General features: G+C 34.7%; 1 protein-coding gene across 10 annotated transcripts in view; it reads right to left on the reverse strand.

Annotated features, from left to right (window-relative positions):
• The window catches only part of Klf12 (KLF transcription factor 12), a 390323-nt gene that overhangs the window by 128168 nt on the left and 234355 nt on the right, over positions 1-27800 (reverse strand). For all 10 annotated transcript variants that reach the window (XM_063246840.1, XM_063246843.1, XM_063246844.1 and 7 more), the window contains one exon: positions 3601-4147. In XM_063246840.1, coding sequence (XP_063102910.1) covers positions 3601-4147 — 547 coding nt within the window. The remainder of the gene's footprint in view (positions 1-3600; positions 4148-27800) is intronic.

A 27800-nucleotide genomic window follows, 5' to 3' on the forward strand; every position in this document is an offset into this window, starting at 1 on the left:
ACCACTTAAGGAATTACTGAAATACATTCTCCTTTTTTACTTCTGTGAAGCAGGCAAACCTTCAGTGGACACTTTTAGGGTCATCTAATTAATTAAACAATAAAAAACTTGTAAAATGTTATAGTAGTATTTGTAGAATATGGTGATTATAAAAATTAATATAAACTAATAAAAGTAGAAAAATGTGATTTTCCAGACAATTTTTCATACTAATCTATCGTCTCTTGTGATGTTACAGAAGTAACTTTGAGAAGAATCTCCATATCAACATTTGGAATTGCTTTTTGTTTTGTTTTTTAATTCAGCAATTTTCTCCGCCAACTTTCAGTTTTTCTTGTTTTTTGGAAGAGGGCACACCGGGGATTGAACTCACAACCTTGTGTTTGCCAGGTAGGTTCTTGTGTCACTGAGCTAAACACCTGCCCCTTTCAGTTTTTGTAAGAAAGAAAATCTGAACATTATTGCTTCGGTATTTTGGAGAAAGAGGATAATAAATCTACAAATATTTATTGATATTAGATCACTGTGAGACCTTTTCAGTATGCTCTTTAATTTTCCTAATAATCTTAGAAAAGATCCTGTTATTTTCCTCATTTTATCATAGATGAAAATGAGGGTTAAAGAGGTAAATAATTGTGCCAAATCGAAAGCTATAGATGAGAAAGGCAGGATTCTAACTCACACATCTTTGATCTCAAGTCTCATGTTCCTAACAACCAAAACAGAGTCCACCAGGTATATGATCAAATACATTTTTTATTCATAATATGAAAAACTGGAAAGTAAAAAGTACTTCATTAAATGAAACTAACAAATCTGCTTACATAAGGGGCAAATTACAGGCTCAGTTTTAAAAGTTCTGCAATGATATATTTTGTAGAAAATTAAGGTTTTAGCAATATTCTTTATATATTATACACATTAAGCAAAATGACCTCTCACATAAAATGATAATGGCAAATAAAAGATATTTCTTATGCTTCCTTATTAGTGAGTCAAAACTGTATAAAAGGTCATGAGCAACATTAAAATATTTATTAATGAACTTCCTAATGAAAGCAGTATTTTCTCTTTAGTGCTATTACAGAAAGATAGGACTCTATCATGTATACTTCATATCAACACATATATAATGTAATATGCAAGCTTGTACGTTCTACTACTTATTAATTCCTAATTCTTGAAAAACAACTGCAACTCTGAACCGAAAAGGAAAATAAATATAATGTGTGATCAAAATATAGAGTGAAAACATTTTTTAAAAAATTACAGTAAAAAAACACACTGCCATTAATTCCCCACATAATACTCCCCTTCATTTCCAAAGCTCTTATCTCAGCATTCTTGCCATTTCTGAAGCAGTTCTCAAGGTCCTCGTGGAGTGTATTTACAAGGTGTGATAAAAGATGGTAAATGCAGCTGCTGAGTGACATCCAGTAGAAAAAGTCAGCATGTAACCACTACTGTATGTCCTCATCCACTAGCCACTGTGTCTAGCACCATGAAACTTCTGGCTCTTCTTCAACGTCAAGAGGAAGTACAACTACAGAGACTTGCTAAAGAGGACTTCCAGAACTTCTTCCATTGACAAGAACAATGGGCAAAGTGTGCTTGAAGCAAATGAGAGCATTTGTGAGGAATTAATGGCAAAGTGGTTCCTACTGTAGTGTTTTTAGTATAAATTTAAATATACACCATCCTTTTGATAATAATATCTCATATCTGACGTTACGTTATTATTCCTTAAACGTCCAGTTATGTTGTTACTATCTTAAGTAGGTTGATTTGATCAGAAGCATAGCCATACTAAGTATCTGGCTTGAGTAAAAGCAATGGGAAAGCAGTGGTGGGACTGCCCCCTGAGCCATGACGGCAAGCCTGAGGCTGCCAGTGAAGCAGGAATGTCTTGAGGCTGCAGACTAAAATTCTTGTATACTCTGAATCATTTTAATTTTGATAAATTGGGAAGGGGTAATTTATTTCAGAACCATGAAGAAACTCTATTACTTGTCAATAGTGAATATACAGTTTTGTAGCATATGTTTGCAAAATTTTTCTAAGTTTGCAATCAAATTTATTCTTTCTCCATGGAACTGTACCTTATACAAGGACCAAAGGCATGTTTACTAGTATATTTTTTTAAAAGATAGTGTATTATGTACTCACTAAGTGTATTTTAATTGTGGTTTTCAGTGGTAACCAAGTTTCAAAACAAAAAGTAACTTAAGTATTGATGTAGCATCATATTTAGGCCCTAAAGACAAAAGAGATATGTATGTTTCCGGTTTAAAACAGAGAAAGTCAATATTGACTGAGATTTTACATGTCCATTGATAGGTGGCTTATTTTGTAGATTCCCGTGTAGGGAAAAAAGAATTAACAGGATAAAGCTATCACAATTCATTGTGGCAAAAAGTGGGAAAATACAAGAATTAGAAGTAGAAAATTACTTTAGGATGAGCTGCATAACTGAAATTAAATGAAGTAACTAGGTATTATTATGTACGTGCATGTGGCAAAATACCTTCCTCCTATCTTCTAAACTCTAGAAGGGAAAATTAAAATTGAATTTTGAAATATTTCTATTATATTATTATTCTGTTACTTGAAATAACTTAGACTTTTAAGACCATACGAATACAAACATCTTTTCTAGCCAAATATTTAAATTATAAATATTTTAAGGGCAATCTAATTTACAAGTGACTCAAAGTGAATGATCAGATTGTAGGCACTGCAACTTTGAAGCATTTTATATTACTGACCACAAAAGTTTCAGTCTAAACAAAAGAAAAAAATGATTTACTTTTTTAAAACTTTATAATGCATAATTTCTATGAGGATTTATGTATCTGTGCTTTACTGACCAGTTTGCCTTTTTCATCTGAATATTTAAGTGAGCAAGCATTATTTTACCATTTTAGGTACCTGAATGCTGACATTAAATGACATGATTAACAAAAATACAAACTGAATACATCTGAAGCAATACCTACATACTACATTATGCTCTACTGAGAGAGCACTTCTCTCCAGAGAGTGTCTTTTGCTGCAGTTCTTACACACAATTTAGGTTCCATTCATTAAAAAAAATTAATAGTTACTGATAGATTCTGCCAGCCTGGGGCTTAGCTATCTTTAACATGACATCTGCTGAACTTGGTACCAGCCCTAGAGAAGCAACTTATCTCTCCAAGAGTAACTTCTATGTTTCCTTCTAGTTCCAGAAATACACTTTCTGCGCCCTCTTTGTACATGCACTGAGCCCTGTCCAATTCCAAGACTCTAGAAACACCCAAGTGCTCCACACCCAGGCCCCAGTAAATCTTCCTGTTTTCTGTTTTACGCACGCAGATGCTCCTTTGAATCTGCTGTTAATATGTCCGTTTGCTCACCTCCCAAAGTACTCCTCCCCACAAGACTCTGATAAAAGTACTTCCACTTGTTTGTTCCCTCAAGAGGGTGCTTGCCTCTTTTCTGTAGCCCTCCCGTGCCACAATAAAGGCCTCTTTTTCTCTCCCTCTCTCTTACTTGCACCAAAAATCTTACCAGTTACTACTAGTACTGCTGAAATAAATCAAGGCTTTGTTTGTCTCTTACCTTTGCCATGGCTTCTCCCATCCTCCAAAAGCGGCACGACAATAGTGTTGTTCACATTTCCAGGTGAACGTACGGCTGTGTAGACAACAGGCACCGACTGCACCACCACAGGGATGCGGTGAACGTGACTCAGTTTGTTAGACTGTAAATTCATGGGACTCGAAGGCGGTACGGGATGGATAATGTGCAAAAACTGCTGGCCTCCCACACCAGATGCAGAGGCCACAAGGGGTCCTGGAGTTAATACTGTTGACGAGGACGAGGCTGAAGATACTGATGTGATAACAGTTGGGGATGAGGCCGGGCGACTGGAAGATGAAGAAGAGGTTGAAGTTGAAGAAGGCGAGGAGGCAGAGGCGGTCATGGAAACTGGGGAGGAGGAAACGGCGGTGGGTGATGTCCTGGCTTTGTTTATTGACAAGTCCACGGGCTCAGTTTGTGTTTGGAAATGATCTACAGATAACGAGTCCTCTGGAGGCTCCCCTTTGACATTATTTAGTAACAGGGGCACGGCTTCCATATCGGGGTAGTTGTGGACGTTTGGAGACTGTTGGAGAAAAATGGAACACATTTAATGGATATATGATTTATTACTTGAATGTCTATTAATTTCTCTTATGAGACATTGATTCCATTTCTAAATATGTGAAGCAGTGCTCTATGACAGAGTGATTAGAAATGGAGATACAAATTACAAAGTAAGACAAGTCAACTACCAGAGACACTTTTATTCTGGTAAGAAAGACAAACGCACTCATTAAAACAGGCAAAATCAGTTCTTCATGGAAGAGACCATAGGAATCTATACAGAAACAGTAAACTGACATATATAGTCTCTGAGAAGACAAGTTTAAAATACAAAACGTTACTTAAATTGTATAAATATTTAATTAAAACAGTCATTTTGTTAGTTTGATTCACGACTACATTTAGGAGTCTCACTTTTCTGTTAAAGACTAATTTAAGTTTTCATTAGATAAATATCCTTTCTAACTTTAAAGTTTTATAATTTACAGATTGTACCCTTACTCAACACTATTATAATCTGAATACTATTAATTGGCAACAATAGTTCGCACTATAATACTTCTTTCATATTTAGCTCGAACTACTATATTATTTTTGAGGATTAAAATATTTTACAACTTCCCAAACTCAAGTGCTACATTAATAAATATAAATGATTTATAACAACTGGGTTACAAATGTATCTAATGTAGAATACATTTTTTATTAAAATAATATACAAATCTACTATATTATTTTAGGAATTAATTTTAGGTAATTTTCATATTGCAAATTTTAAAATCTATGACTTTGTTTAAAGTAATGATAAATTTGTCCAATTTCATTTGAATTCTTATAATTCATGAACAAAAGTTAATAATAAACAGTCTAAGATTTGATCCAAACTAAAGCTGTTGGCATGTAATTATTGGGAAGGAAAATATACATCTATTCATACACACATTAACTTACAAATTCAACAAGCATTTAGTGAATTCCTACGTCTGAGGCACTACATGGTCCAACTGTTCCTCTGGTGTATATCAATCTGACCACGACAGAGAGAGCTAGACCACCTTGGTTACATGTAACGTAAGTGGGCTAACATAGAAATTATTGTTCTATGAAATGGAGACCAAAATCATTTCTTCAGCTTTATTATGGTAGCAGAATAATGTAAAATTATGTTAAGTTTGTCATTTCTCACCAGTTCTCTCTCAAAAATGTGAGCAAACACTGAAAGAAACAAAACATTTCTTAAAGCCATTCTTTATAGGACATAAATCATAGCTCCACTCAAAATATACAATAGGCAATAGTGCAAGGTCATTTTATTCAGCAACAATGGGAAAAGAAAAAATACATCAACATGGGTAGCAGATCAACTAAAAAAGGAAATGGGTTGATGTCTTAATGTTTCCCCCTTTCTTAACTAAGATAACTACTTACTTTAAAAAACATGCAAATTAGAAAAAAGAACAATGAACCATCCAAATCTGTATGAAATTCTAAATGACACGATTTTCATTTCATGTGCTGAAACTGAGAAACTTTTAAAATCTTAAAAACATTAAGAAACAAAAGAAACACCATAAATCAAACTACTCTGTAAAAGCTGTTAGCATTATCTACTTTTCCAACTAAAATAACATTTCACTTCTCTGTTTATCATTTAACTTCTTTGTTGGACAATGTAAGGGTTCTTTATTGGTATGTTTACCCATACAGAAACTTTTTGTTCAGGATATTTTCATAAATAATACATTATTAAATGCATAATGATTATATACCACTAGTTTGACTTTATTACTTTCTCTGTTTTACTGTATCAGATATACCCAAAAGTCTTTCTTTAGAAATGATGATTTTTTTCCATGGCAAATCTGTTTTCTAACTAAGATGCATCCGTTTCCAAGCCTAGGGCTGAACACTGCACACTGTTATAGACAGTTCCTTAGGTAAATGAAGAACTACTGTTGGTGGTAAATTTTGACAAGTCTTGACTAAGAAACATGGAGAATATTTGTAAAGACACTGAGTCTAGGGTACAAAGCTTCACTGAACTTTGCAAGCTGCTCAAATCTCTAAGCACCAGGAGCCCATCTTCTGCAGGTCTCTACTGAAGCCTTCACTAAGGAAAATATCTCCTTAAGTTTTTGTATAGCCAAAGAAAAAGAATATTTCTCTCTTGATTCTGTTGCACATATTAGAAAGCTGCAAAGATCAAATAGCAATCAGTAGGTGCTTTCAGAAGCTTGGGAATTATACAGCTTTCTCATACACTCAAACCAAAATACTCATAAAAACAAGGAAGCATAAAACAAACCATTGGATCAAAGACATGGGACCTTTCATGAATGTATAAATGCAAACGTCAAAGACATATGGTGTTGTTTTTTCCACATGTAGCATTTGAAATGTTGCCAGCATAGTAGAAAAATAGTACCTCATCAGTAAAAAGAGGACAAAATCCTTATTGTACCATTCATCTGTTTTCAGTGTTGACGTAGCATCCCATTCTGACAGCCCCTACTAACTTCCTACCATGTGATGACAATGTGTTAGATAAAGCCATTCATTATTCTGGCTTTGGGCTACACACACATATTTGTAAAGCCAGCAACACCACAAACACATGGGCTCTAATGGCTGTGGTACACGTTTTTAAATGCAAGAACGCCCGAAATCATCCATCACTAGAAATTCACGTCCTTACTTTTAGGAAGAAAAACTGAAATGCCTTGGCTTTGAGCTTTGAGTCCCTACATGGAAAGATGTGGTCAGTGCTGGAAGCAGAGCAGACAGCAGAAGGGGAATTAAAGTTATGGAAACACTGAGAGAAAGCACTAAGCAGCTAGAGGCCAAAGGAAAGGAAACTAAGCATGCACTTGAGAAAGTGAGAGGGGATTGGAGGTCTGTAGCCTTGAAGGGGCAGGAATACTGAAAAGCCCAGACATAAAAATGAGTTTACAAATTTCAAGCACGATGAAGAAGAACAAGGAAGGACTTCATATTAAAATTTTACTCTTGATTACTAACTTCTCAATTCTTGATGCAACGATAACGGGCTACTCAAGTCAGTACCAAATGTGTTTGTTTTCAAATAAAATTTATTGGGCTGGGGATTTAGCCCAGTAGTTTAAGCGCTTACCTGGTAAGCACAAGGTCGTGAGTTCAAAACCTGATACCAAATAAAATAAAATAAAATTTATCCATATTTTTGCATGGGGTAGTGTCATTCACTGAGGCTTTACTGTTGATTTCCCTAGTATGCAAAGATGGAACTTATTATGTTCACATTATCAAGCAAATACAACATTCCTTCTAAAGACATGAAGGCTGTATAGGAATATGGGGTTTTTGTCAAGGAGAAAGTTCATTTTCCAAACATTATACACATCCCCGAAAAGTCTGGTAAAGTTTACATTTTTTCACAATATATTAAGAAATAATACCATGAACATTACAATCTGGCAAGATAAATACAATAATATATCTGTAAAAACTATGTGTGAAAATCTAAAGGTAAATGTGAGCATTCTTCACAAGTCCAAAAGTTAGTTTTACTAATAATCCACTCAATAAAATATTACATGTAACAGTCTAGTGAACATGTTTCTTTAGGTGATACGAGGACCATATCAGGACTTTTCTAATCAGATTTTTTCTTGAATAAATATTTCAATCTAACTTCCACGTTAGGCGTTTTGTTCAGTGAAGGTAATCTAAAACCTCTACTTGTTTGTTCCCAGAGTGTGCTTCCTGCAGCTGCCATTATCACCAGGTGAATTTGTCATGGTCTTCCAGTGAAAAGGAAGTATGTTTAATGTTGATCATGGACTTTAATCACCTGAAGACTTAAAAAAAATGTTTAGATACTAACCTATCCTTCAGAGTCCTCTGAATCATCAGGGTTGAATACCATTTGAATAAATATATTACTAAAGGTTATCCATGATTTATATGCTGTCTGTTTTGCCTTCAATAGCACCTGGGATGTTTAAAGATGTGGGTTTTACAAGTACAAGTAATGCTGACAACTGTCTGTTCATCATTTAAATAAATTATGCTGTAGTTTGCTTCTACATACTTTTTGGGAAATAATTTGATAGCAGGTTTTAGAAACACTATAAAATGACATGCCTAATATTATACAGCTTGTGGGTTAACTATGACAAGAGTCCTGTTGTGGCCTGTTGTAAGATAAGATAGAAGCTGTTATGAAAGAAAATTTGCATTCAAAAGAATAAAACTTACAACCTACCCCTGCTGTTTATGAGCAGTACCATTTTAGTATTACCATTAAAATGCTCTAAGCCCCAGTTTCCCAATCTATAAAATCTGTAATTCCAAGCTTGGAAAATTGTTGTTTATTTGTTCTAAAGAATCAAGTGCTTTTAATAGAAAGAAGTGTGACAGAAAGTAAAAAAAAAAAAAAAAATGGGGGCTGGGGATTTAGCTCAGCGGCATAAGCGCCTGCCTTGCCAGTGGGTGGTCGTGAGTTCCATCTCCGGTACTGGTAAAAAAAGAAAAAAGACAAAAAAAAAAAAAAAAAAAAGTGTGACAGACAAGCAAATGAGCACAATCCCATTGTCTCGGAAATGGAAAACTTCCAAATGCAAGGCAGTCTGTTACTAACGCTCTCTCAGAGGTGACCCGACTAGGTAACTTCAGGCACGGGATCATCTACAGATGTACGTACGGACTGTGAAACAACCGAATAGGTTTTGTAAAAGCAGCTGAACAAACTGCCTTTAGGGACCAGTCACATTTTTAAAGAATCTCTTGAAATGAGTAAGGCAGTGATGTCGTGGTATTTGATGGTTCAATATATTTTTTTTAGCTTAATCAGACTGGCCCATAGGAAGATCACGTAAGAGTTGATGGAATACATTTTAACTGACTGGTCTGGTCTTTAAGTTCTATAATATAAAATATATCAAATCTACTCATATATATAAAAATATACGAAAATGGTTAGTAGGTATTACAATCATTCTTACCATCTTGCCATGAATGAAACAAAAAGTTTATATATTTCTTATGTCTTTAAAGTTCAAAGTTGACTTAATGATGAATTGAACATAATTATCTTTTATGGACTAGCTTTAAAAAGCTTACTGTACTTCATCTAAAAAAGAAATTGAACTGAACCCACATACCTGCGGTCACTTGATCCTTTAGGTTACATTGTTTTATTTTAAGTACAAGCATACTTTAACTAAAGAACTCACTTCCTTTTGAACATGATATGCACAGTAAGTACATGCCTTAGCTTTTGTACTTCATGAATAGATAAATTTTAAGGTCATAAGCACCATGCTTTTAAAAAAGCATCTTGCAACACTGACTAGCAGTTTTGCCAGTGTTAAAGGTCACTAAACATTCATTTGTGAATACCGCATGCATTTTACTTTCTTATCTGTTCTTTTATAAAAAAGGAAGGCTATTTTTCAAAATTTGTTTTTCCTGTGTCTTCATAATTGTAATTTACCTTGTTTTCATAATTTTTCTTTTTTACATGTTCAATACAAATGCCAGAAAAGTGTAAATTTATAAAACTCACCAAGAAAAATTAACTCATACTAAAGAAAGATAAATTATAATCTCTCTAAAACTGTATACAACAGAGCAAAAGGAAACAAATAGAATTATCTTAATTAAGAACCTGTGACTTGGATTTAAAAGTATTGAATGACTTACCAACTGCAGGTTAGAGTAAGATATTCAAGTAAATATTTAACTCAACTTTTAGATCAACTGTCAGTTAAGAAATGATCAATTCCTTAAATTACAGAACATATGAATACTAAAATGAACTCTTTGGACTTTAACAGTTTATGTATACATTTTCATATATGAATTTAAAAGAACCTAATATACACATTTAAAATTATTCCAAAGTTGCCTTATTTCTTAGTCGTTATATTTTCCTGTAGCATATCATCTTATCTACCCAAATCAATCAGAATTCATGTTTACAGTAGACTAGAACTCTGAAACTCTGGTATGAGCCCTATATTATTACAAACTGGAATTGGTAAATAGGAGAATGGATTTTGTTTGTACATTTTTCAAAGTAATAATGGACATTCCTAAGGATTGAATAGACAAATACGTTTGGTTATAAATGTAAATACATAAATTAGCCAATGGTAACTTTAACATTACTTAATTGATGAATACTGACGACATTTACTACTACAGAATATGGTGTTCAAAATACTTTGGATCTTAAGCCACCTAAACTCTATCCTTTACATGAAAAAGTACTGTCAAAAAAGGAAGTCTAGAAAGTTGGTTTAATTCTTATTGTCTTAGACTGCTTTTAAACTGAACCTCACAAAGCCCACCAAGGTATTATAGGAAGAAATTTACCATTTTAACTGTATGCAAAGACAAAATTATTAAGACAGTAAACCGATACATAGTAACTAAGGGTTTGGGGAAGGAAGCAAGATGGGGATGAATAGTTGGAATACAGTGGCCGAGTTGGGTAGTGAAACTATATGAAATACACGTCTGCTACGCATTTGTCAAAACCCACAGAACTACACAACAGAGAATGAGCTTTAAACTATAGACTATACGGTAATGATACAGTATCACTATGCCTTCATTAAATGATTAAATGTAACACATATATACACAAACACACAATGTTAATAATAGGGGAAATAATGTGTAGAGACAGGTCTGAGCACCTCACATGCTCCCCGCCAAGTTGTTATCTAAATCTAATTTGTACTGAAAGTGTAGTCTAAATCGTTTTTTGGGATTCAATTCACCACTGATGCTGTTGACAAGACTGTATTTTGTCTTGCAAAATTAGCACTTTGAAACTATCATGACATTTATAAATTTATAAAGCGATAACTTAAAGACTTATCTTTTCTATCTCCTATCTTTTGTTCTTTTAGCTTTAAATTAACGTTCTATCTAGCAGATGATTTACACTATTAAAGTTTCTCTATAAATGAGAAGAAAATGTGCCTTATTGACTCTTAAGGTATAAAAGCTTCATTTACATATTTCTGTTGAACTATAATCTCACTCCAGTACCTGAGGCAAACAGTCTGTGCTACTTACATATTTTTAAATATACAATAGTGTTTACCATTCCTAAACAGATTACTCTTCTCTTCTACTAGCTGGGCCTTGCTTCTGATTTTCCAAAATGTTCACTGTAAACAGTTATTTTTATAACAATATCTCACAGAGGCAAAAAAAAAAAAAATCAAATTTCAGAGAAAAGAAAATTTGACCTTATAGTGGCTGTGACAGTCAAATGATACATTTGGAAACCCTGACACATGACAAAAACATAACCTTTTCCATAAAGAAAGGTCTAGCAAATAGGAGTTTACTTTTGGTATAAAGTGTGAGCCACTAGTCTAGAAAAATCTATGTGTGCTTGTCTGCTACCACAAAAGTTTTAAAGAGAGAGGTGTACCATTAGGTCAAAACAAGACCAAGGGCAGGAGACAGATCAATCTTCTCTTACCTCTCCCTGGAAACAGAGGCAGATGTGGCGGATAATTGCAGAGGTAGCACAGCAAGCATTTGTAAAGGCCCGAAAGGTTTACATGAGCAGTAGACTTAATCCATTTCAGTTTACTACAGCATTACTAAAATGCTCTCATGCAACCCAATAGTTTTATCCTTGACTGCTGGCTTCCAGGTAAAAAAAATATAGACCCACACTGGTCTTCTGAGGTCTGAGAGGGTGATTGTTAAAGTGCTGTTTTAGTGGTCTCCTTTGCCCTACAAGCACTGTGGGACACACAGGTGTATGTGATTAACACATTCACATGGAATTAATTGTACAAATGCCCCCACTGACTGTTCCCAGCAAGACAGCCACACGGCAAGCAGGCGACAGCCCAGGAGACAGGCAGAAACAAGACGGCAGGAAGGAGCAGCAGCTGGTGTTCCCCTCAGAGGGGCGGAGGGGGAGAACATGTGTCAGGCAATCAGGTGTAGCACATCATGAAGGGGCGTCTCAGTCCGGAGCTCCTCTGGGCTAGGATACTTATTCATTCATGGAAATAAAGGATGGAAAAGCCCATAACAGTAATGCCGACAATGATGTTGTAAAAACAACACTCTATTATTCTGCAAGTGAGGAATATAAATAGCATACACTTTAAATGATATACACTTTTAGAAGCACTGCTGAGTTTTGTCTCAAATCTTAAAATCCTTAGAACCAATAATCACATACCAATAATCACTAATTTTTAAAAATATAGGCACTGTGACCCTATTCTTCCCTCTTCTCCAAACACTCACATCTCCTGGGGAGCAGAAAGGAAGTGACCTTGTATTCAGAGTCCATTCAAGATATATTTCTAATTGTTCTATGTTTCAAAACAAACTGATGTTTGCAAATCACATGCTCAGTCAACAGTGCTAACTTTCAGAAATTAGCAAAAGAGAATACACTGCACTTTTGAAAAGAGAAGGAAAGAAAAAAGACACATGAGTCAAAGAAAGTAACAGACTTATTCATGACCCTTGTGATTACCTCAAAATGTCAAACGCTGGCACCGAGCAGCAGCTCTCCTGTGCAGTCACTCTGTTTGGAAGATTACATAAGTATCGACCATCTCAATTTCATACAAGTTAAGTGCTTTAGATTGTTTTGGGAGAAAAAATCCTCAGAGGCACAATCGCTACTGACTTAGATTAAAATTTTTTAATTAAATTGTAGGCAGTATTTTATAGAAAATGTGAATTTGTGTAACTATTACAGTTAAATTATCAATGAATTTATATATTCTGGCTGGTTATAAAACCTTCTTCCTGGTAAAATAGCTGATAACTGACAGCAAGAACTTGCATTTAGACATAATGGGCAATATGAGATTTTTGACAACGAAAGCACAAGGACATTTTACTTTGCCTTATTCGTAGCAGGACAAATCAGAAACAGAAAAAGTAGTCATAAAAATAGAATCAACTTTAGAACAATGATATTTATGGTAACTATAAACTAGATCTATCTAGGAAACATTTCAAAGGTACACAGGACAGGTACTAACGTCAGTTAAGTATACTGTAGGCAACTCTATTTTAAAATCATTTATAATGAGTGAGATTTTCAGGCAAGCAGAGAAGTAATATTCAATAGTATTGGCAAACACTGTACATATAATTTCAAGTGTAAAAATGTTAGTGTACAAACTGTCTAAAGAATGAACTTAATTTTGTCCTCTAAAGCATTTTTTACAAATAAAAATTAGATAAAGTATAGAAAAACACTGCAGAATGTTAAATAAATGGTTTCTCTATTAGGTGAATATATGCATGAACTATATTTCATTTTTAAAACATTTTCCTATATTTTCTGTGTTTTCTAAGGTAAATCTGTGCTACTTTTAAAATAAAAAAGGTTATATTTGCAGAAAGAAAAAGGAGTGGAAATTTTGTAAAAATTCATTAATTTTTAATTGACTAAGTTCTTAAAATTGCTACCTGAATTCTTTTTAATAGTAATACAAATATATTTTAAGAAAAAAATTCATAAAGGGAAAAGAGTCTTTTCTAATTTTTAACCTGGTTTTTGTGTTGCTGGCTTGTAGTGAACTGCAATGTTATTAGCAGAAAATAATTACATTACACTGTGGTTACAAGAAAATTACAGATCCTATTAAAGCTCAATTTGCCAAGGGAGTTACTTCTATCAGTTTTAGATTAGAGACATGGATATCATACAGAAATAAATGTGTGTATCCACTCATAATTTGGAATTAAAGTATAGCAATGAACTAAGTATAACTGATAACTAAAAGTATACAATTTCAGTCACTGTAGTGTTCCCTAGAAATACAAACTGCTACACACTGGGCAAATAGTTTGATATTGAGAAACCATCATAACAAGTCTGACCTCTTTACAGAAACTATTTCAGATTTTGATGAAAAGCTTTCACTCAATCAATAAATGCTTAGTGAACATACCTGTAAAATCAACTCAGCACAACAATAAATCTGATGGTGCTAGATTTTTAACCCTAATCCTGATAGCAGCAGTTCCCCTCCCTCAAAGAAATACAGGCATTTTTCACTAATTTTCAGTTAAGTGCGTTTAGAAAACATGAAACATGCAAATAATGCAAAATGTTTCAACTCTACATTCCATAAAAATGGAAGGGATTAAAAATGAATGAGGAAACACTGATTTAAGTAAAAGTATCCAAGTAATATTATTGTTACTATAATGTCAATTTTACTAGTTATGTTTAAATGCCAGGAGAATAAATATCTATAATCATACTTACCAAATTATCTGGTAAAATTTTTTCCCTTCAGTTTATAAATGAAGAAATATCATCTTACAGAAGCTGAAGAAATTGCTATGATGCTACGTGGATTTGTGATTTAATTGTAAGAGTAATTCCTAAGACTTAACTGATTCTCCCATACTTCTCTCATTACCCCTGGAAATGACAGAAAACAAAACAAAACAAAACAAAACAAACACCAGTTCATCTTTCCTCACGCAGTTCAAGTGAAATTGGTTCTGAATTCAGTTGCATATTTCGAAGAACCAATTACGCAACTGAATTCAGACAGTGTAATAAATGCTGTGCTATGATAGTTTTTTGATGACCTGCAACCACTTCTCCAACACACCTCTGCCAGCAACAAACTTAATGGCATAAGGCAGATATCAATAACCCACCCCATAAAGTCTACTTCTTATTTAGTTCCTCTGTTATCGAACTGGCTTTAGGATAATAGCACCAGAAAAATCATTCTTAATTTGGGAAGAGCATCCTGCGTTGTGTGTACTGTCTAGGCTGTGCAGGGTACAGGTCTGAAAGGAAAAAGAGAAAGGATGACAGAGTGAAAAGAAAAAACCAAAGTCTCATTTCACAACAGGGATAATACATGGAAACAGAAACATACATGGAAAAACCAGTTGTCAAATTTTATTGTTTCTTCCTTTTAACACTTCGAAATAAAGAAAAATTTACCTCATTTTATTTTGAGCCACTGATGCTTGCATGTTCCCTTACAAAAGGCAATGTAGTAAATAAAACCTTAGTACATGGGACAGGAAGTGAGTTGCAGTGCAGTCTTTTGTAAGAAGGGTACACACCTGAGTCCCAGACTAGGTTCCACCTCATCTGACCAGCCCACTCGCCATTTCCCTTACTCTTGATTGCTACCTGAAATGATTGTGAATATGTTTCTGCACTCTTACCAGAGCCCTCTTGACCGGAATTAGACACTCCTTTTCCACGTGCTAGGACGCTCCAACTCTATGGCTCTCTCACTTACAGGACGAGGGGCCCAGTGAAGACATGGGTTGTGCTGGCACCCAGCACATCTCTACTAGTCAAAGTTCATCAAGAAGGTTTCCTGTACCCTGAGAGTTCTTAGGTTCAAAATCTGTAAATTATCCCATATCTAAATTTTAAACAGTGAATATGTGAACTTAATTATACTACACACACAAGTCAGGGTAAAAGCATTCCACTTGGTCAGCCTTTTATTAAGAATATTTAAATAATTAGTTGCCATTTTAGTCATTCCTCTCACTACAGAAATTCAATGAATAGTTTCAATGTACTATTACAATGCAATGTTTTTTTGAGAAAAAAGATGAGAGACACACACATCCAATGCACCTACACCAAATGTGTCACATTTTAGTCAGGCATAATAGTGCACTCTCTAATGTCAGCACTGGGTGTTGATATTGTCTAGTAAGTGAATGGAAAGCTGAGGCAGGAAGAGTTCTAGCCCAGCCTGGGCAATATCATGGCCTGATGAAACCCTTTCTCAAAAGAGAAAGAAAGTGCTGGGGAGGAAGCCTGTGAAAAGGTTCTGAGTTTAGTCCCCAGAACAAGACACACACACACACACCACGTCACATTTTATATTTGTGTTAATTTGAAGTCCATTACCTTTATTATAGCAGAAACACAGGAAAATTCAGATAAGAATCCAGCACACCCAATAAAATAAAAATCTAATGTTCTAAAATTTAGTTTAAGCATACATCAAATTTCCTGAAGTTAGTTATGAGCCTGTGCATACTGTTTTCTTCCAATCAGGTAAAACAAATGTCAGAGAGATTATAAGTTCTATAATGAAACACAGTAAGAGGTATACATGTCTGATAATGACTGTATAGATAATTTGATCCCATGGTAAAAAAATAAAAAGTGCTACTCAAGTCCTTTCTATGTGGAGATATCCTGACTTGACTTCTTTCTATCAAACTCTATTGCATGCTTCCAATATATAATATTTACATCCACTCCTCCCTTTTTCCTTCGCACAGTTGGTTACTGCACTTGGCATCTTTGTCTTGGTCTTACTCTTTTAGAATTTTTCCAATTTCACTGGCATACTGAGGATTCACATTTATACCTAAGGAGTAGTTTTCAGCCACAGATGATGTTGTCCCACAGGGGACACTGAAGAATGTCTAAAGACATTTCTGATTGTCACAAACAAAGGAAGGGTTGACAGGAGAGTTTCCAAAATAAAGACAACAAAAGTAGTAGTAGTGCCAAAGTCAACAAATCCTATGCTAAAGTATCACCCCTATCTTTGCCTTTCCTTTAACGTGTATTTTCCTATTTGTGAGATTCTAGTATGTTTTTCCCCTGAGTTTTTCTTCTTCTAATTCTTCTACACGTGTTAATTATGTAAATATAACCATAAAGTTCCAAATATGCATATATGTAAATCGTATAGGCATGGGAATACAGTTTAGTGCAGGTATAAATGCTGGTAGACATATCTACCTACTATAGATATCTGTCTATCTATATATATAGTTTTATATATAGTCTGTATATATATATATATAGATATAGATATATAAATATACATAGATATACATGGTCTTGTGCCTTTTTAGCATGAAAGGAATTGAAAAATCAAAGGAGAAATGATTGTGCATGTATATGTATATGTACTGTTTACGTACATATGAGAAGAGGCAGTTAATTTGCAGTTAAGACCTATCTGTATATATGCATGTATATGTACATATGTATGCCTCATTCAAGTACTGTGTAATTTTCATACTTGTGTTCTAAGTGTGCAAATGGAAGAATACAGATGTATGTTGTTTAAATCAAGGAACTATAAAACTGGGTCAAAGAGTTTAAGTCACAAGTGCACTAGATGATCCCTCAGATCCCTCAAGAATCTGCTTTTTTTTACAATAATAATTCTGAACATCAGCTCAAATGATATCTAGTGCTAATTAAATGCTGGCCCCAAACTTCAATCCCTTTTGCTGCATATAAATGGTACTTAAAACTTAATTTTGCATATATATTAGTGTATTGTTTATTCTTCACAATACCTCAAGGTAGAAAATTCTTATTAATCACAGTTTACACACAGTGAACTATGAAGTGCAGAAATCAAGAAATGTGCCAATGGTTCCACAGGTAGCAATGTCACAAAACAATTTTTAGCAATTTCTGACAATGAAATTTCTGACCTTCACATTAATGCACTACTCCTACATCTAGTGTCTAATTTATGCCTAAGATCAAGAGGCACTGAAATCACTGTCATCACTTGTATAAAACATTTTAGTTTTATTTCATGCAATTACAGAATACTATTGTTTGCTTAATAAAGCAGAAAAGGTCTAAAGTTTAAAGCTTTCGGAGGTTCACAAACATATCTTAACAGATTTTTCCTATAGTAATTTCTCTTACATCTCTTTTAAAAAAAAACAACTGCACATTATTCAGTTGTTTATTATTGGACATAGAAAAGAGTCAGGCACATTAGTCACTTCTTTAATCCAAATAATAGGATTTCTCCCATGAGATAAAATCACTTTGTGCATAGGTTTTTAAATAATTCCTGTGATGAAATCCCAAATTAATTATTAAGTAACTAAGCATACATGTTTATGTGGCTCATTGCATTCTCAACATAAGAACTTACAGTTCCAATAAAACACTCAACATTCAATCATCTACAGTCACTTCAAGGATCACAGTGTAAGTAATCCCAAGTGACAGATAATCCAGAAAGCATTTACCTTAGGTTTTAAAGTCATTATATGATTCCAGCAGATTTACCACCCTAACTGTAATTTTTTCCCCACAGGCTTACACTAAAAACTCATCTGTAGTTCTTGATCACAAGCCAGCTGACACCAGGAAAAAGGACCTCATATACATGATGCATTAAAACAAAAAACTGATTTGCTACTAGCACCTTGTTACTGTAGATAATGGACATGCAGATAAGAGTATCAGGAATTGATAGTGAGCTTTCATTTCATATGTTTTAAGATTCTTGTGTAGGGGCTGGGGATTTAGCTCAGTGGCATAAGCACCTGTCTTGCAAGCAGGCGGTCGTAAGTTCGATCCCTGGTACCAATAAAAAAAAAAAAAGATTCCTGTGTAGTTCATTAAAAATGATGTGTTACAACAGAGTGGGAACGTGTTAAAGGCATAGACTCTAGATTTCAACAGCCTTAGGTTTGTGGTCTAGCTCTATACTCGTCCTATGATCATAAATGAACTCTCGATTTTCTACATTTCATTCCTTAGTTATGAAATGGTTATTAATATTTTATATCATTTAAACAGAGGTCTGAAATTAAATTATTAAATGTAACTGCCTGACACAGTACTCAAACTTAGTTGTGGTTATTCTTTTTTGTTATAGCTATCATCTTCTTTAATCTAGGGCTAAATTTAAGATTATTGCATTACACACTTTTTTTCGGTCTCCATAAAATGACATGACCTATGATTGTTCAATAAATCACAGAATACACAGTAAAGCCAGATGTTGGGATGTGCTCATCACTTGGGCAGCTGAAGACATTTGGACTCATGCAGAATAACTATCGGAACTAACTGGAAAAAACTGGAAAACATGATTTCTTGTTTTAAACTTACAGTATCATACACAATTCAGAACTCAACTCGTATAATTTCTAAATGTAAGAGTGCACTGACAGGAGGGCTTGGGGTGGTGCTGGATAGTCATAAACATTAACATGTGTGCAGTAAAGAAAATGAGCACTAACGATCAATGTTATAAAGACTCTAAATATCCGCATATTCCAGGGATTTTAAAAAACTAATTTTCAAAATTTTAAACATTGTAGAATTAAAGACACTGTGAAAAGAGATTATATGAAGCAATACCATCAATACTGATTCTATGATTTCTCATTTACACATATCAAAGCATAGAGGAAGATAATCTGGGAATTAAAATCTCTCTTAGCTTATATAAAGTGGCACTGCATAATTTTTAATGCAACTGTAAATTGCAATTAAAGTCTAACAATTATTTATTTTAAAAATACAGCATGTATCTTGATTTTTACAATAGTGACTATCTCTTTACCCTTGTTTTTCAATTAGAAATCAATTTATTTTTATACTTTTGTATCTTACTGGTGAACAAAATTTTTAATTTGAGTTTTAATAAGCTACCAAATTGTTCATTGTCTTTACTGGTTAGTAGAAAAGACAGAACATAAGCAAGATGTAGAAAATGGAAGTGTTTCATGGGGAAAAAAAAAACACTCTTCTATACCTGTTACCTTCTTACAAATACACAAAGTTGTCCCAGTTTGAAAACAGTTCCCCCTACAAAAAATAGAATACTGACACAGATTTGTAAAAATTGCAAGAAAGAATTCATATAATCCTTAAACAGACATAAGCAAGGAAAACATTACTGACTATACAGATAGTATTTTCAATCGGAGAAGTTTCAAATTACAAACTTATTCACAAGTTATTCTAACTGCCAGGCCAGAGTTTGCTGAAAATTCTGTTCAAGAGAAACACTGATCAACACGAAGTTGATCACATTCAGGATGTGGTGCAGTTTTAAGATGTGACATGTGAGGCTCACAGTAGAATGAAGGAGCAGTGTGATCAAAGTGATACACAAGGAAAGAACATGAAAATAAGGATTTTAAAAATGATTTTTATCTTGTGACTTTTGAATACATAATAGCTTTTATCCAATCTAAATGAGTAATGGGGTTTTAAAGATTCAGTTCTCAAAAAAAAAAAAAAAATCAGTTCTCATAGGCCAGGGCTAAGAAGAACCCACACAGAAAATCCATGATGAAAGTGGGGGTACACACCTTTGATACCAGCACTTTAAGGGGCTGAGGCAGAAAGAATGAAGTATCTAAGCCCAGCACAGGCAGCTTAGTAGCTTAGCAAAACCCTATCTCAATATTTACAAAAAATGTTTAAATTGAAAAATGGTTGGAAATATAGCTCCGTGTGAAGGCCGTGGGTTACATCATTTAATCATATACAGGGAAGGAAGGGTAACCCATCCTTCTGAAAAAGGAGACTACAAATGAATAACAGGGGCGTGGAGTACCAGGGATGGAACTCAGGACTGCCTACTTGCCGGCCAGGTGCCGTGCCACTGAGTTGTATCTCCAGTCCTTAAGGAGGTAAACAGTCAGGTCAACTTCACTGCCTAATTGCAAATTTAACCTTATTTTTTTAGTAGCTCTACAGATCACAGTATCTCAACTGAACTCTATTCTCACTATTAACAGTGTCACAAAAATCACTTTGAACGGCACAACTTTCTCCTGAGAGGCTTCAAGAACAGAATAAAGGTAATCAAATGAAAAATATTTTCAAATACTCTCAAAATTAGCTTTTAAAATGGACATAGGACTAAGGATGTTGCATGACAAATCCTAAGGAATGTCATAAGCGCCAAACCAGCACTGCAGAAAACAGTTAAGGAAATCCTAGACAGAATAAGGGAGGCCACTAGCAGCAGAGATCTAACTGGGAGAGTTGTTAAAAGAAAAGAAAGAAATCAGCACTTTTAAAAATGCAATCATGTAATGATTTGATATATACCTTGCAATAATAACTCATAAGAAAAACAGACAGAGTGGCACACTGGCAACCATACATTACCAGAGGAGAAATACCACCTACAAAGGGGAGAACACAGATGGAAATGGAAGGATGGAAAACAATACTCCACTCGAGGGAGCCTGAATCTTATTTTTAGACACAATAGACTTCAAGCCAAAACTGATCAAAAGAGACAAAGGTGATCCTTACATATTGGCAAAGGGATCAATTCGACCAGAAGAAATAATAATTGTAAATACCTATGCACAAAATGTTGGCACACCAACCCCATAAAACACAATCTACTGGATTTAAAAGAACAGACATTTCAATATGAACATAGTTGGGGACTTCAAAATACCACTCTCGTAATTAGGGAAACCAGACAAAAAGTCAACAACATGAGCATTATATCACAGTACTGCACAAACGAGTTTAACAAATATCCACAAACTATTTCATCCAACAACAAAATACACATTTTTCTCAACAGCCCATGGAACTTTCTCCAAATTGCACCATATCTTCAGCCATAAAGCATGCTTAAGGAAATAGAAGAGAACTGAGATAATCTCCTGAATAACAAGAGATCACAGTAGAAAGAAACTAGAAGTCACAGCAAAAAAAGCCATGGGAACTACACAAAAATATGGAGATTAAATGATACATTATTGAATAATCAATGAATCACAGAAGAAATCAGGGAAGAAGTAAAAATATTCCTTTAAGTACATAGTAATGGGAGCACAACAAACCTACGGAACACAAGGAAAGCAATTATAAGCAGAAAGCTTATAGTTCTAAATGCACATATAAGAAGAATAAACTGATATCCAAAAAATAACCTGATAATGGATACTAAAAGACAAGAACAATCCAAATCTAAAACTAATGGACTGAATTTATAAATATCAACACAAAAATTAAGGAAATTGAGACAACAAATACAAAGGATCAATGAATGAATGAGTTGGTTATGTGGAAGGTTAAGAAGGGGATCCAAGACAAAACGGAAGTGAAAAGGATTGAGATCAGTATGTTTATACGTCAGTTCCCCCACAATTAATATATTTACCATACTGAGAATATATATTAATAAAAATTGAGGAAAATCCCTAATATAATCAATTTATAGAAGATGAAACATGGAAAATGGTTAAATTTTCACTTACCTACAGCAGGATAGCTTGTAGATCAACATTCTCATTAGAGCAACAACAAAACTAGATTAAATTTTTAAAAATACATGTTAAACACTAGCAAGCAACTAAAACAACCAGGACACAAATACGCAAGAAGCATGCGTGAACAGTTTTCACTCTACAGTACTTTTTTTGAGGCACAATCACAATGTCAGATATTCACATAAATGTGGTAATATATCCCAAGTTCTAAATCACTTGAAACTAGGAGATAGGCTAACTTCATAGCAATATTAGTATTAGTATTCCATTAGTATTATTGGTATTAACATTAATAGTAACTCATAATTAAATTTTACAGTGATCAAACATAAGCTTTAAAATAACTGTCATAACATGCTTCAGAAAACAGATAGTAAAATTGTATTCCTAAATTGAAATTAGGCAGGGCAACTTCTGGGTGAGGGAAGATATATTGAAAAGCGTAAGACACACGTGGTAGGTCTTACATGCACGTAACTGGAGGTCCAGGAGTGGAAGCAAAGGACAGGGTGGGGCCAGAGCAACGTACTGCAGCAGTCAGAGATTGCATAATTCAGTGAAAGTCATTCTGCTCTAAACTCAAGAATCTCTAAATCCCAAGGCAATAAAAGGCTATTTAAAAGTAGTGAAAGAATAACCACCCAAGTAGCAACTTTGAAAAACGACTTAGTGACAAAGATCATAAAAGCCAAAAGATGATGGAAGGAACAGTTCAATCGCTCAAAGAAAAAACTCAACAACTTTAATACTTAAAAAGTGACCGAGGTTGTGCTGTGTGTATATATGTGTGTATGTAGAAAAGCTACCTTAAATTCATTTTCAAAGTGTTCAAGGAAGGTTAATCTTGATTTTTCAGGCGGACTGGACTGAGAGACCCTAACAAGATGACTGGATTATGAGTATGAGCCTGTTATCTTCATGATGAGCTAACCCATGGGAGCTGATGGTTGTTAGGAGATGGGACTTAGTTGGAGGAAGTGGGTCATGGGGATGCAATTTTGAGGACTACAGCTGGTTCCTGACCCCTTCCTGGCAGGCTGTTTCCCTGTTTCCTGCACGTACTCTGCCGTGCACTTCAGCTTTAGCATTTCTGCCATGTTGCTGGCTGACCATGGACTGCAACCTCTGAAATGGTGAGTCAATAGAACTTTCCTACTCGGGGTATGTTATCACATATTTCATCCTCACAACAGAAAGCTGCCAATACAGTTCTCCACACCTAGATGCCACTCCGCTTCATGATCTGAGTAATGCCAGATTTGCCTTCTGACCTTCTTTTGACCATTGAAACCTATCTAAACTTTACTGCAAGAAAAATGTTTTTTCAATACTAGTCATTTCTTTCTTCCTTTAAAGATATTTATTTTCTCTGTAGCCCACGAGGGTCTTCTACTCTCCTGGACTTCTTTTCAGATTCTTTTCAGCTTCTTTGATTCTTTTTTCTGGATAGCATTATAATAAAGGTAGTTTTTTTGGAGGGTTGGGGGATCAGAAAAAAATTAAATCTCACATTTTATATAATAGATAGTCCAGTACAAACTAGAGTGCTGTTCTCAATGTTACTTGGGATTGCTGATCATTGACTGTCATTGCTTTCTCCTACCTCTCTGAAGCAGAGAGGCTAGAATGACAGCCTCCCTTATATCAGGGTTCTAAGTTCTGCAGTGAGGTTCCCTCACTCAGTCATCAGAAGGTGCAAGTGAGATTCAGCCTAGCTCCTCACTGGTATGGCTGTTGGCTACAATGTGTAACATAGCAGTGTCTAATCAGCAATCTGTGGGACAAGCATTTGAATCCATAGTAGTAAAGCATTCTCTCTATCTGCTGCAGAGCAACAATACTGGATCATGAAATCAACAACAGGGAAACAGACTCCACTCCTTTTTTTCAATGAATCATGTAATTCTCTCTAATAAATTCCTCCCTGCTTGAAATACCTAGGGTGATCACTGTTACCTGTGCTAAAATATGACATAGTTATTGGGAGGATGGCAAATAAATAATATGAATATAGATTTTAAAAAAAAACAGTGAAAATAAAATGCTAGACTATCAAACATACAAGCTAAGTTCCTGACCACTGGATGGATGGGGTTGCACACTCCTATGTTTCTCCCTCATGTTCTTCCCCATCTTGCCTTCCACTGGCTGCTCAGCTTGCTTACTTTCCTGACACTTCTGGGTCCTTCACACACCAGTACTTACAGGCACAACTCTCTTTCAGCCACTTTTTGTTCACACTCAATATTTTCTTAACTTTCGCACATCGTCAAAATGTTCATGTAATCCCTCTTCTATCAAGCACTTTAGTACTCTCTTGAAATCCATCAGCAGTTTACCTCTGGAATCTCATGTTCTCTACCCATTCTTTCCACTTCCTAAGCTATGTTCAAATAATATGCCTCTATGTGTATATATACCTCATATAAGACTGTGAAATCTTTGCAGTTTGGAAACATAGTCAATAAATTTCTGCTAAATAATAATAGAGTGATTCCATAATTTTTCATTGGTTTAAAGTCTGAAGAGACTAATTGTCATCAGTGTAGAAAAATATGCAGCCTCATTTATACAAAGAAATGTTATATCTTTGTAAGGTTTATGAAAATAACCAGTCAAAGCAAAATTTCTGAGAAAGTTTCTAATTCCTCTTGTAAGCTATATTGTATATGGCACAGCTGTGTGTACTTGGTGCTGTGCCATATACAATTGGAAGTTACCTGACATGTCCTATGCATGATGACTAATTACATTTTTAATATGGGTTTTCCCTACATTAGGACAGCCAACCTCAAATATCTTAAAATTTACACATTTGTATGTTAGCACCACTCACCTTTGCCCTGAGTAAACTGATTTGCTGAATCACATTTAGGTTTTCAACTTCCTTCCAACAGGAATAACAAACATATGGAATAAAACAAACTATTAGCTTCATACGGTATTATGAACACTCAGGCTTTTAGACAGTTTACGGTTTTACCAGTAAACTAGATTCTTCACAGGGTAAAGTGGCTAATTGCTTACACAGAACTGGGAATGGGAAGACCTCTGGTGGGACAGGAAGCTGCAGGAAATCTCAGCCACTGTCTAAGATAAAACAGGAACTTGGCTCCAACTGATTGAAAAGCCACTGGGTTGACAGAAAGGGAATAACTCTGGGAGGACCTAAGCAGTCATTCTTCATGATGAGTATAGGCTAGTCATTCAGTTATTCCTGGGTAGAATCCATTCTGATTGCTCATTTCTTCATCGCCTTTAAAATGCTTGTCTCACCTCACATAGCTAACACATCTTAATAAGTTTGTGTGGAAGCAGTAAGTAGGATGAGCAACAGAATACTGATGTGCAGTATTATCTGACAAATTTAGAAACTGTTAATAGAAATCAAGGGTCAAACTTTTAGGAGTAAAAGTCCTCAGATTCAGCTATGAAAGAATTGCCAGAAATGGAGAACTGAATAAATTCTCATGACAGTCTCTGTTCTCTGCTAAGTTTTAAATACCTGGCATGTTTATGAAACGGAGTTTGGTGTTCTCAGATGCTTATTTTTCTATCTGTTCATTTTTCTTTTAGCTATCAACTTTACTCATTGCACTGACCATTTAATCTGCTGTATTTTCATGATTTTTAAGCCTAAAGGAAAAATCTCTACTATGTCAAGGGTACATGTATGAGAAAGACAGAATAAATGTAAACAGAATTCATATTAAAAGCAAGGATAAAAAATTACATTAACTTTACCCTAGAACATTCTGATGAGTTTAGGAAATCATGCAAATAACTAGTTTTATTACCTTGGCCATTTGATAATACCTTGGTTTGTTTAGTTTTGTTTTGATTTTTGTTTTTTGATACAGGGTCTCACTATGCTCTTCAGACTGGCCTTGAGCTCACTTTGTAGCCCAGGCTGGTCTTGAACTTGCAAAGATCCTCCCACCTCAGCCTACAGAGTACTGACATGAGAGGCATGCATCACCGATAATGGTCTGTTAAAACAACCTAAGCAATGATTAGTTTCATCAGTTTTGTGCTCATCCCTGCCCTTTTTTTTTTAATGAGAATTTCGCTATGTAGTCAGAGAAGGGCTGGAGGTCTAGCTCTATGTTAGGGCCTTTGAGTTTAATCCCAAACATCATACATGCTCCCCACCCGTGCTTCCCCCGTCAAAAACCAAGGCAATGATTTTAGTAAACACATATTCTAAAGTAAACAAGATGGAGAATAAGTATTAATTTGAAATGAGCTTTGAGAATAATTTATTTGTCAGACAAGTGAAGTTTCCTGACAAAACCTTATTAAGTATGACTTGAGATTTCTATAATATTATCATTAGTGTAATATTAATTAGATTCAGTTCTCAAAACCCCATTTGTCAGAAGTTGAGAAGCCATAAGCATCTTATACATAACTGTAACATCAACTTACACAGAACGCTGCAAGCAACCAATATTCTATTTCACTATCAAAGCATTGGGAAACGAGATACTAAAAGCTACCTTTATTACCCTTTACATCCATATTTGTTTTTGTGGATTTTTGTGAAAACTATATGAATCTGTGCTCACCTTCAACTCTTTAGTGAAATATTCTGTCTAAAAGAAAAACCAGATGAAGTTGACAGCATTCTATTTCTGTTCCACGTAAAGGAGATGAGACATAAAGAGATTCACACTGCTCTCCAAGCAAAGGAAATGTTGAGTTAAAAACTGTAAGTAAAATAAACTAATAATTCATTTCTAAAATATCTCAAAATAATTCACATTGGTGAATAATGTACTCAGAAGCCCGACTATAGTATTTAAAAGGCACTCAGAATCTATTGTTTGAATAAATAAACATATGGCACCCTCAAAAAAAAAAGCACTGAAGCAAATAATTCATTGAAAATGCAAATAACCACAGGTAAACTTGTTTAGAAAAAGCAAGGCGGGGACCAAAGGCTCCAATGAAAGGCAAAGTCAGGGACTGTTCACAGTGGAGAATTCTGATGAGGTCAAGCACAGCTTGGAGGTGCCAGCTACTTAACAAGGAAGCAGCAGTTCTGAATTTTTATTACTGAGCTTGCTCATACTGTGATGATTTCAAAGAAGGTATTTTTGGACTGAATGAGTATCTGACCTTGCAGCTACTTTATAAACACAAGATATATTGCTTCTTATGGAGAAAACAGGCAGTTCTACATAAGTAATTATTTATATTATCAAAAGAGAAAGACCAAACTGGGCTGGGGCAGAGACACTGAACAGGGAGACTTCTGCCTGTGAAACATTTTGTGCTTATTCAGTAAGTTTAAGCAATTATGCATGCAATAAATTAGAATACATTATAAATCAATTAGTGAATCTTATTACAAAGCCAACTGTCCATGTAAAAGAAAATACATCAAAATGTCATTTTTACAATAAAATGCAGTCCTTACAACTCAGTCATTTAGAAAAATAAGGTGATCTCAGTCTACTGAGATTTATAATCAGTCCCAAACAGACTTATTTTCTTCAGAAAAGGGCACTGTCTTCACAAAAAGTGTAGTAAATAACCACATGGACTTAAGTATTATATAATCACATCCTTTTTCTATTATATTAGCCCATCATATTAGTAAAGACCCTACCTTCGCTGACAGCACTAAACACTAACAGTTGAAG

This window comes from Cavia porcellus, unplaced genomic scaffold (assembly GCF_034190915.1).
Source record: "Cavia porcellus strain 051 isolate PalLab524CR breed Dunkin Hartley unplaced genomic scaffold, mCavPor4.1 scaffold_4, whole genome shotgun sequence".
NCBI classification, from domain to species: Eukaryota; Metazoa; Chordata; class Mammalia; order Rodentia; family Caviidae; genus Cavia; species Cavia porcellus.